At 35.5% G+C, this 12303-nt stretch overlaps 1 protein-coding gene across 1 annotated transcript; it reads left to right on the forward strand.

The window, feature by feature from the left end:
- The first annotated feature begins 207 nt into the window (after positions 1-207).
- LOC106516092 (FAM3 metabolism regulating signaling molecule D) lies at positions 208-11132 on the forward strand. Its single transcript, XM_014006279.1, has 10 exons — positions 208-639; positions 7789-7906; positions 7993-8091; positions 8196-8228; positions 8337-8460; positions 8546-8604; positions 9783-9833; positions 9917-10001; positions 10085-10211; positions 10332-11132. The coding sequence occupies exons 2-10, from the start codon at positions 7894-7896 to the stop codon at positions 10428-10430; spliced, it is 690 nt and encodes a 229-aa protein (XP_013861733.1). The 5' UTR covers positions 208-639; positions 7789-7893; the 3' UTR covers positions 10431-11132.
- The last annotated feature ends 1171 nt before the right edge of the window (positions 11133-12303 follow it).

Below are 12303 nucleotides of genomic sequence, written 5' to 3' on the forward strand. Positions count from 1 at the left end.
GAAGTGACATCAAGCTGCTGAGAAGAAGCAATAATCTTTGGCCTAGTTTTTACCTCTCAGGCTACATATAAGCTGCGGTCGGACCGTCTGATAGGTGAAGGTTGTAGCTGCAGGCGTGACTCAGGGCTGAGGGAAAAAAGAAACTTGAAAAGTTGTCTTTTTTGTCAGTATTTGTGAAAAAAATATGCTCTAATAGAACATTAATCAAATATTTAATAGCAGATACTGCAGTAAAAAAGGCAAAATATCAGAGGCCTAATACATATTTTTGTGTGTGAAAAAATAAGGTTACACTGGATTTGAGCCTCATAAAGTCTAAACTTCTATTGATTTAAAAGAGAACATTAGTTTCATGTTTTACTGTTTATCTATGTTGATGGGATTTTTGTTGTTTTGTGTTTGATCCCACTAAGATTTATCTTTTTTATTTAGCTTTCTCTTTTCGAATCCATATGCAGTCAGTATATTACCTGCAGCACAGTAAGAAGACACGGTCACGTCACTCTTTGGTGCAGACTGCTAAAATGAAACATTTAGGTTAACGACATTTACTCGTCACTGTTAACTATAGATGACCATATTTGGAAAAGGAGGAGGAGCTAAATACTGACGTGTGAAAACTGGACAAAAATACTTACAGTAAGAGCCTAATATTTTTTAAATGACATTTTTTAAGAAAGGATCAGCGGCACACTGGTCAGAAAAAAGCTAAACTAGTGAAAGAATTTAGTGTTTTCTAAAAGAAAAATATATTTTTGAAAGAAATATTTTTAAGAAAAATACATATTTGGTGTCTGTCAGTGATTTTACACTTTAAATGAATCGTTTAGAAGTGGAATTCTATGGTAAAATTTTGAATAGTTAATATCTTAACTGCTAAAGATAGCTCGTAAAAAAATGTAGTTTAATTCTAGCCAGACTGACGAGCAAATGGCTAGTCTGAGCAGAACCAATACTAAAGGGGACTGCTGCCATCTTAAAATAGCTTCAATTTAAAACATTTTAAAAGTGTTTTACTTCAAGTGTATTTTACACTAACGTCAGTTTTCTCTTTGCACAATTACTCTGGCAGAAATAGAATTGTACTTGATAGAAGAGCAATAGCTAGCTGCTGCTGTTACTGTTTATGCTTGGAGATTATGTAATGTTACTGAGAAATATAAAAATGATAATTGCGGGAAGGTTGATAAAACGAGTTTGGTCAAAATTAACCTTTTATTTTAGAAGGAGGTCATTTAAAAAGCTATCTTCCACAGGTAAGATACTATTTATTCATAATATTGTGCAGACCCCCATTTCAGAAGCGCTAAACTATTTTGAGTTACTTTAGTTGTTTCATTTGTGTCTGACATTGAACATATATTTCTATTTTTCATGGTTATTTTATACATAGATTGTGTTTTTAAATAATACTATGAAAAGTACAATAATAGGGGGCATTGTGCAAAAGTCAAATGCGCAACAAAAGGAAATTAAAGCAGAAACACAGTTGATTTATCATAAAACAAAAACAAAACAAAAAACTTTACACTCCCTAAACTAAGAGTACCAATCAACTATTTACAACWTACTGATCTATTTTTAATGTTTTCTTAATGCCCAGATTTTAAAAAATGCGATGTATTTGTTTAATAAGTAAACTTTTATAAAAAAAAAAGAAACGTCAAACTTTGAGTTGTCTAAACATATAAGGTACATTTATTCAAACATTTCTCAGTGCAGAAGAAAGTAAAGAAAATGTAATAAACAAACGTGAGGGATTAAGTCTAACTTATTTGTACATATTTTTGACTTCCCTCACAGGTTCATCAATATTTTAATAAAGCAAAACATAGTTCACTCTTCACAGCAGGGCCTGAAAGGTAAAAAAAAWWAAAAAGCAWCTGTTTGCATTTGAAGAAAGAAAAAGGGGGAACCAATAAAACTGGGTTTAAGTGTAAGTAACATGTAGAACATTTTCACAGTTTCACAGGAGTGGAGCTGTTATAGCGCTCTTTTCAAAGCAACCAGACTCCTTTGAAAAAAGTGATAATTTTACCTCACAAATCGCACGCTTTGCTTCTCTGTGAAGGCATCAATCTTTAGATCCAAAACCGTTGTTGTTAAAAAAGATGCACACAGATGAGCTACAAATGCTTTTTACTTTCTTAAATAAATGGATTTAAAGAGAAACAGCTAATGGATTAAGTTGTTTTAAAAAAATGGAGATAATTTAGATTTAAACCAAATAAAGTTGTTTGGCCGTAAAGCCCAACGTTAATAACTTCCTCAGATGTAGTCGGTGTGTGTCTGGGAGAACAAATGGAAAGCATTATTTCCCTGGCAGAGTAATAAATGTTGTTAATTAGCAAGTGGAGCTTTATAAATGTGCACCTTTAAGTTCATGCAGCTTTAGTGTGGATCTGAACGCGACCACATAAGCAGCAGTCGTCTTAAACTAGATTTATCGGTTTGTATTTATTTTCAACTGATCCCGCTGCTAAAAMTAAAACTCTGTAGCTGTCTACCTCGTTCTCTTTTAAAACAATTTCCTTTTTCATGCTAACATTAACCCACTTTAGGTCAATTTGTTGATTCTTAAACGGACGTCCGGGCTGCGGGGGACGTTGCGCGACAGTTTTTGACAGCTTACCGACAAAAAATGAATAAAAAAAGGAGGAGTAAGAATAAAGAGAGAATTGCACCTGCCAGGGAGTTGCAATAGAATGCTGTGMTGCTGTGAGCCTGAGTGTCACAGGATGCCAGTGGCGGTTCATGATGAATGATTAATCAGAAATTACCTCACAGTGTTTTCTTTCRCTCTCTTCTCTCATTGTGATCAACAAATGATGTGATAAAAGCAGACGGCTGGGCTTCGGTCTGCTTTTATGTTTTGACGTATCATTACTGGAATGAACGCAGCTTCTCTGCAGTTGCTGGTGTGTATCATATGTGTGAATGTTTGAGAAATATAAATGTTAAGTAATTAAAAATGATCCAAACTGCTGTTTGAGTTGTTTTCTCATATTTTCTCATCTCTAAAAGGAGATTAAATTGTATTAGAAAGGCTGTGTTGAAGTATTATCTTTACTGTTTTGCAGTAAATTACAGTGAATGCTTATTTAAAATTGAGTAATAAAAAAACAACAACATAGCGCTTCTTCATGTAATGCATATCACCTGCTGCCTTTCATACCCAAACATTAGACTGAGATTATTTGAGTTGTGTTTTTGCCAGACCCTAAAAATTATGCTTATAATCATGCTCAATCTCTTAATGTCATGAGACATACTCCAGTTGTTGTGACTGACTCTCAAATATTACCACATCAAATTCTGTTTCAGTATTTGTAAAACTGACTGTATTTTAGCCATTTATTCACTGGCTGTTATTTATTAGCTGAGGTGGCTGTTTTTGAATTGCTCAGACTCCAAAAGTAATCAGCTAGAAACGTATGCCCTGTGTTTACTTTATAAAAAATGTCATTAAAAGCCATACAGTGGTTCATGAGATATTTTGCTAACAGACATACTGTACAAGGTTGACTCCAAAAGTTAATGTTAACATTTTAGGGGAAGAACTTGTGCAATGAGTAGTACTTACAGCTTCTGGTGTGACTGACTCACAGCTGCTACCACACAAAGTTTTAGCTTAATATTTGTGAAATTGACTGAGTTATAGTCCTTCTTGTGTTTTCTAATATCAGTTGGCTATGGTGGCCRTCTTGAATTGTTTTGTCTCCAAAATTCAAACTTTTGTAGAGGTTCATTCAGGGATTATTTCCTGAAAGTTTCATTAAAATCTATAAAGGGGTTCATGAGATATTTAGCTAACAGACAATCAGAGTTTAACTTCAAATCGTTCAAACATATTTTTAACAAAGATTATCTGTTAGTGCTCAAAATATGTGTTATGGATCGGTGTCAGCTACTACAGTAAATTTTGGGCCAATRTTTGAAAAAGTGACTGAGTTAGAGGGTTTTTTTAAGGTGAGTTGTGGCAGCCCTCTTGAAGTGGGTTGGGTTCAAAAGTTAATCAGATGCACAATCCATCCAATAAATAAGCTACTGTCTGCAAAGTTTCTTAAAATGTGTCCAATGGTTCATGATATATTTTGTTAAMAAACAGGTACTAAACAATTATTTTCAGCTTTCAGCGGTGGGTGATCATRAAAACCATAAATGACTGGTTATAGTTCCCCCCCCCAGCTGTCTGATCAGTGAATGGCAGTACACAAAGACCCTCTACTGGCTCCACCTGGTATTACACCATGAGCTGCTGATGTAAAAGGACGTTTTGAACATTTAAAATATTACTCAAATATTTCAACTTCGCTCAAACCAGCTTGATTTGCTGAGAACACACAAAACCTACAAAAATAAAAYAATAAAATTAAAAGCTGCTGGTTTTATAKCCCCCAGCTTTACTGTGTTGATATTTTAGTGCCGGTCATTTTATAGATTAATGTATTTTCAAATAAAAATGGTTTCAGTGCAGGAGGGCAGCAGTCTTGTGGGAGGGAGGCTGCTTTATGCCAAAAGTGCATATTTCTAAAACTTTTATCTTCAGCTAATTTTCTTTTTTGAGTTTTGTGATCATAAAAGTAGAAAAAACAACAAAGTCATTTTAGCCAATCTGAACGTTTAAAAGGAAATTTTGTCAGAACATACCCAAGGTGATATTTTGAAGAAAGCTGTGTTCRTGAACAGACTGAAACAAGCTTCTGTCTGCAGATACAGTAAAATATCTCCAATATAACAGATGCAAAATGCATCTTTGTGACATTTACTTGATTTTGAAAAACATTTTTCTTTAATTAAAGCTCAACATTTTTTTATCTCCCAACCCCAAACGATAAAAGGCGGGTGTCTGGGCGTGTATTTGAGTTTGTTAGCAAAATATTTCATGAACCTGTCAACAGATTTTATWCAAATGTGCATCTACAGCTCATTAACTTTTGGAGTCAATCCAATTTAAGATGRCTGCCAMAGCCAATCGGTGTTAGTCAAYACAAAAATGGCTATAACACCGTCARTTTTACAGTTWTATGTGGTCGTAGCTGAATTTCAKCCCCAAYACATAATCTGAGTGCTAAGAAATTGTGAGATTTTCTGATTTTAATGCAATTGTGAATRAAGGTATTTTCAAGGTTTGTACATAAAAGCTAAAATGTAAGTTTGGAAGATTATCTGAATTTAAAACGTTTCCTCAAGGAATGCAAGTCTTCAATTCTTTGCTTTTCTTCATAGTTTTGCAGATATTTTTGTCTCTTTGTTGGATTAATCTGCCCCTGGTAAAACAAAACRACATTAAACAAACAAAAACCCCAACATGTCCACATCATATGCTGACATCTACCACAAACGAAGAGCTGCAGGTGGTTGTGTTGGATCTGACCACACCCTGATCCTGATAAAGCAACATCTTGTATCCATCTTCAGAAAGCTCTACTTCTGTTATGATCATAAACTCTGCGTTCTGCTTTTTTTTCATCATTGAGTGGTTGTTTATTTAACTCTGCCTTCATTTTATTTTTTCTGTGAAAGAAATTCTAGCATAATCTCATCTGCRCACACTGTAGATTCCTGACTGCCATTATTGCACAACCGTACGAGCGTCTGTATACGCACCACCCCACCACACACACACACACACACCATCTGTACACTAGTTTTTATTGCAATACAATCTGCAGGTGTACTTTTTGTGGTTTTATTTTATGCCGTTTTGCACACTTTAATGTTATTTTATTGTTTGTTTCTCTCCTTTTTTGCTACTACTGTTATAAACTTCTTATAAAAAAATCCCACTTGTATGGTTTATTTGACACAGAAAGTCCTATTTGTTCCAATTATCTCCATGAAGATAAAAGTTCAGGCTACACTACAAATCAAGGTTCAGCTGGAGGACAAAAGTTCTCCGTTGTTGCTTTAAAGCACTGGTTTTCAATTGCATGGGCCACCAAAAGACTTTCTTTTTTAAAAWTTTATTTATTTATTTATTCTTTTTTTTGCTAGCAGAAAATATATATTCAAATTATTTTACTGTCACCTATGCTACTTTTAGTCATCATGTTATCAACTCTCYAAAGGGAGCAGAAGAGAAACCAAAGGCCAGATGTGGGAATTACCATAAATGCTAGAAAAGCTGTGCCACCTAAATTGAATTCTTGTAAATTGTAGAAAAKCAATCTACATATCAACATTTGTCTGGTTCAGTTCTGGCCCACATACCCCAAAAAATGATAGTCCTTTGTGGCCCAGATGTGGTTTGCCAGAGGTGGTCCATTCATGGGCCAGCACCACATAAACCAAACCACAACTGGGACAGCTATCTTTAAAAACAGTACCATCTCTCTGCCAGATCAGGCCTAAATCCAGTTAATAAACCACTTGCCATGCCAGTAGTGCCAGCTTGACACCAGATCTGGCCCACAATTGTCTGYTATACTTGCTAAGATTACTTACACCAAACTGTAGACAAGCTATGCTACCTAAAATAAATTACCATAAATGCTAGAAAAGCCGCACTGCCTAAACKAAATAACTGTGTATGTGTATTTATTTATTAAAAAGCTGTTCTATGCAACACAAATTATTAGAAATTCTTTGAAACCCGTGCCTCTAAAATTGAATTACTTTAAAATGTAAAAGAAAAAAGACTGCAGCATTTAAACTGAATTACCATACATATGGGCAAAACTCTTCTGCATTAAATAAAAGAATACATCATTGTAGAAAAGTTGCACCCCTAAATAAAAAAATAGATAAAAGCAATGTTTTAAAAGTAAAAGCAGGCACTCAGTGTGGCACTCAGGGGCAGAGCCAGGGGGTGGCCAGGGGTGGCTATAGCCACCATATAAAAAAAATCCCTCCCCAACCAGGGCTTTGCCAGCAACATTTTAACAATTTTATTTYAAAGAATGTTAATCTCAATTACCGTAAAGGCAGGAAAAGCTGTGCCATGTCATACAAATTACTGTAAATGYGGGAAAACTTGCACCACCTAAAATGAATGAAAATTTCTGAGTATATCTTTAAGATAAAATCATCCAGCTTGCCCTGTTTTGGGTATAGTTCCATTTTACTTTGAGCTTAGGTCACACTGTAATCCCAGGATCTTGAGCCCAATTTTAAAGGATTACTTTTTTCAGTCTGACTTAAAGCTTTTTTTTCACCAACATTGTTGCCTCCCTTTAAAACTATGAAGCTAAATACCACTGTGATGACACGCTGCAGTACTACCCTCCCTGTTAGGCACGGTTCCAGGTTGCAGAATTAATTTCACATCTGATTCTATGTTGCTTTTTAGTTTCTTATCAAGAAAATGTGTTTTCTACGGCTTTAGTTTTAATCCTTTGATTGTTTTTTTTCCATAGTCTCTTGTGGTTTGTGTGTGAGCTGCTTTATGCAGATATGGGTTTTACTAAAATTTACATACAAATAGAAAACCCTGACAACTGCCACAGTGATTCTTTAACCCTTTTTTTCATATATATGTGCAATTTGAAATATGAGTCGTTTGGCCCCATTTTTCTCGTTTTTCTCTCCTCATCTGTCAGTTGCTCCTTATTTGCATACAAGTTCAAAGCTTGTGCTTCAGGATATCTGGTATTTGATTCTATTTTCTTTGTTTTGTTTTGTTTTTAACTCCGAAATAGAAACTTGAAATTCAAGTTCGCAATGGGTGTGCTAGTTAAGCGTTCATGTATTATCTGCGCATCCTGGTTTATGCAAGCGAGAGCTCTGACAAGCATTTCTTGTCTTTTCACTGATACGACTGCTTGACCCACAAGAGATAGCTGTTAGATGTTTTCACAGATGATCTGACACCAAAGCTCTTCTGGAGCTGTGAGCAGAATTCCATTCAAAAGGATTCCTTGACAGAAAATAAAAGCCTTTCTTGTTGCAGACATGAGGAATCGAGGTAAGACTTGACTTCAGAACTGCTAGTTTTGGTTGTCTGACTCCTAATCGTCATCTGGGTTTATTTTTTTTCCTTCCTTTTGGCAGCTGTTCTGATGCTTACTGCTGCAGCTGTGTTCCTCTTCATCACCATCAGGTTTTTTATGAATTCGGTTGATGAACATGAGAAATCGAAAAAAAAATTTAGTGAGCAAATTTCTTTTTTCTGATTTAAAATCTTACACCCTGAACATTTTGTGTCATCTCAGTTTCACAATCTTCTTTCTCCCCCTTTTTTTTTCCTTTCTAAGGGTTTTATGAAATTAAACGAAACCTTGAAGCAGGTTAGTTTTTTCCCCCAGTTTGGAACACATTCAGGCACACATTTGCTCTGTTTTAGGTTCAGTTTAATATCAATTTACAATTTTATTCTTTCTGATCTACTTCTTCAGATAYGGACACATCAAAACCAAAGTGCAACCTCCCCAGAGTTTGTCCCGAGGACCACTATGCTTTTAGACTTCGGAGYGGCGCTGCTAACGTTGTTGGGCCACAGATCTGTTTTGATGGAAAAAAGTCGGTATTAAAAATAAGTTATTACCAAAAGAAAGAAAACCAACAACACAGTAAATTTGCTCATGTTTGTCTGTTGTCTCAACAGCATCATGAGTAACATCTTAAACAACGTGGGACCAGGACTGAACATGGTGATTATTAATGGTAAAAAGCTTCCCTGTAGTTTGCTGTTGCAACTAAATATAATATTTGAAAGGAAAAAAAGTTATAATATTGCGCTCAAACATTTGTTCCTAAAGGTCTTGCCTTGTGTTTCATTTTACCTGCCGAACAGAATGTCTATTGTGCTTGTGTGTCTGTTCCTAAAATATCTCATAAAGTATGTCACAACTACATGTAACACAGAAAGTAAGTCATTAGCTGTACACAGGGCGGGCCCSAGCCAATAAGCAAGATTTCAGATGACACCTCTTGTGCAATTTTTTAAGCACATTATGTACATCCACATGCTAAATGAAATAGTTTTGTCCTTGATATTATTTTCCATCTTTAGAAACCATGTTGTCCAAATAAAATAGTTACTATAATTTATTTGAAACAGAATACCACAAGTCTACTCCCTACCTGACAACCTTTTCTGACAGCAATGAAGAACACCTGTTCATGTTAACCAGCAGCTATGGAGTGAAGCAGTTCTAGGGGGGTCCAGAGGTACACTCGCCTGAGACATTTTGTAAAAGATCTATTTAAAACTACATTTTCCAGCCATTTTGAAGAGCATTTGACTCAATTCTTGGGTTTAATGAAACAACATGAAAATCAATACTTCATGAAAATTGAACATTGAAAACCAGACTTGAACCTGAACTTTATCTGAGATCAAAACTGAAACTTCCATTATCCTTTTTTTTCCATTTACACACTGAGCACCAGTTTTGACTTCATCATGATACTTTTATCGCAAAATATCTTCTGAACCATACAAGCTCACGCAGGAGCAAATCAGGCTAAGAAACCCACAGAACATGTTAGAAAACTTAAACCTGAGTATCCAGTGAATGGAACAGACTAAATGAACTATACTCTGATAAAAAGTTATAGAATTTTTTTTTCCTCCTCCATTTGTGGTGCCCCCTGGGTGGATGGCGCCCTTAGCATTTGCCTATACTGCCTATGCCACAGGCCAACGGGTCTAATTGAAACAATTTTACAGATATTAAGCTTAAATTWGCCATTTTGTCATTCATGACATACTCTGAGCATGACATCTTTTTATATTAGACATGTTATTTTTCAAGGTTTGTGTACATTCTTGATATTTTTGGTCGCTGTTTTTCCATTTGCCTGGATTGTAAACCCCCTTTTTTTTTTYCAAAAAACAGGTGAAACTGGAGCTATAGAAAAAGTTGGCTATATCAACGTGATAACAGGAAGTATGGTTTTAAAACATTATTTGAATGAAACAGACATTTAAAGCATTGCCTAACCTTTAGTTTTCTATCTCTTTGAACAACAGAGAGGGCCGACATTCTGGCAAGTTTGAAAGAGATCAAACCAGGAAAGATCGTATTGGTGGCCTCGTTTATCAACGCAGCAACAAAGTAAGACCAAATTGTTTCATTTCACCATTTGTGAAGTGATCCAGTGCCACAAAATGTGACACTTTCTTCCCTTTGTGCTGCAGAATGACAAGACAAATGAGGAACATCTTTGTGGATATGGGGAGCAGTTTGATCCATTCTGTCCGACACAGAGACAACTGGGTGTTTGCTGGAAGGTCTGGGGCCAAAATCAAAAGCAACTTTGAGAAGGTGAACAAACCCTTTCAGTGCTGCTTTATTTGTTCTATTTGTGTCATCTATTTTTGAAAATTGCTAAAAAGGAAAGCAGGATGATTAAAACAAGTTATTCTTTCCCTTCTCACCTGCCAGCAAGCCGTTAATGATGAGAAAATCAACGCTTTTGATGGATGGCCACAGATGGTGGAGGTGGGCGGCTGTTTCCCAAGAAACCTGAATGCCACACAATGAGCTGCAACAAATTAGAGATAGTATTTTTTAAATGTCTTTTGTTGTTGTTTTAAATCAATGGACTTCTGAGATTCCCTTGTAAAAAGACTTAAGCCAACCATTGGTACTCAGAATCATTGGCACCACTGATGTAACTACAAGACCTTGACATCTTTAGACAAAAATGTTTTATTTCAGTAATCCTTACTGTAAAAATGTATAGGAACAAACTGCATTTTTTTGTAGTTATACAATAAAATATACCTTAAACACAATTATTTGCACTCTTTTGATGACTTGTAAGTCGTCCTAACCCTCCTGTTAGGTTYGTTCTGCAGTTTAGGCTTTTGTGTTCCTTATCAAGAATGACAAATCCAGTTATTTCAAGTATAAATCCACAATAACACAAATATTGTCACCTTACCTAATGCTATAATAAATCTTTCCATCAACTTGTTTTCTTTTAAATCTTGTTTGAATTTTATTGCCTGTGGCCTCAATAATCAGAGCTCATGCAACAATGTTTTAAGTAAAATCGAATTTGTTGTCAAAATAATCCATGTGTGCTATTTATCACAGATTACTATGTGTCAAAGATTGTCGTAGACGTTTGTTTTTAAATTGTTTCAAAAATTTTTAATAGAAAAAATGAATATCTTTTGTGTCCTTGTCTAATAAAAGAGGGCAGAGACCCAGAACAATAGCTGAAAGAAAAAAATGAATGAATGAATGAATGAATGAATGAATGAATGAATGAATGAATGAACAAGGCACATAGCAATATTACTGTCTGGTTTCTTAAACAACATCTTTGCCAACTGTTGGATGAATTGTTCATCAAGACACTTGACACAAGGAATGAAAAACAAGCAGCAGATCAGATAACAGATTTATTTACTTGCAGCAAGGAATTCTTATGCAGCTCTTTGCAAACTAGGTAAACAGTATAGGAAGTTAAAGATTCATAGTTGGGCTCTTCACTTTTAAAAAACATTTCTGAGCTCAACTTCTTCATACCATGTTTCTTCTACGTRCTCATTATAAAAATGGTGGCAATAGTCAGTAAAGAGATTAACAAACAGATCAGCATTAGAGCCCTTGTRACTAAATGCATCATAATGTTTTAGATCAGTGGTTCCCAAACTTTTCAGCTTTTGACCCACAAAATACCAGCAGTGGAGCCCTGTGGCCCCAGCTGTTGTTGCATRAACATTGTTTTCACGTCAAATAAATGGGCACAGTAACAATATTTATTACACTCTTTTTGTCCATTTTAAGTACACTTACTTTACTTTTTTGTGACAACAAAGGCAAAAAAATGTTAGTTGTCATTTTCTTAGTGTAATTAATTCAGAAAAAAAACTTTTCAGGACCCCATCTTGATGTTTTGTGACCCCACTGTGGGTCCTAACCCCAACTTTGGGAACCACTGTTTCAGATCACAATTTCACCATCACTAACAAAAGCAGAAAGGATCTGTCAGATGTCACAGTTTTTATGACAGATGCACATGTTGGACAGCACATGCTGATAAATGCATGAACTTTGCATAGAATAAAATATATTCTCACTCTGATATTCTGACGGCAGCCTCAGCAGGATCCTCTTTGTTCATTACTGGACTGGTCCACATCGATGGTCTCTTGGTCTGAATTTTACTTCATTTTCATCTTCTGACACTTTCTTCTCTACAGCATCTTTCATGTCAGGGTCTTGGTCCAAAGTAGGATGGAGAGCATCAATAACAGCATTTTGTTTGGTCGTGCTGACTAAGAACTTAAAATCCTTTGTATACTAGAGCTACCGGGAGAGTCCTACATACACTGAAACAATGTTTGGGAGAATGCCAACAAKTGTGGTGGTTCCATGGAAGTTAATACAGAAGGTGTGTGAA

This window comes from Austrofundulus limnaeus, unplaced genomic scaffold (genome assembly GCF_001266775.1).
Source record: "Austrofundulus limnaeus strain Quisiro unplaced genomic scaffold, Austrofundulus_limnaeus-1.0 Scaffold35, whole genome shotgun sequence".
In the NCBI taxonomy this organism is placed as follows: domain Eukaryota; kingdom Metazoa; phylum Chordata; class Actinopteri; order Cyprinodontiformes; family Rivulidae; genus Austrofundulus; species Austrofundulus limnaeus.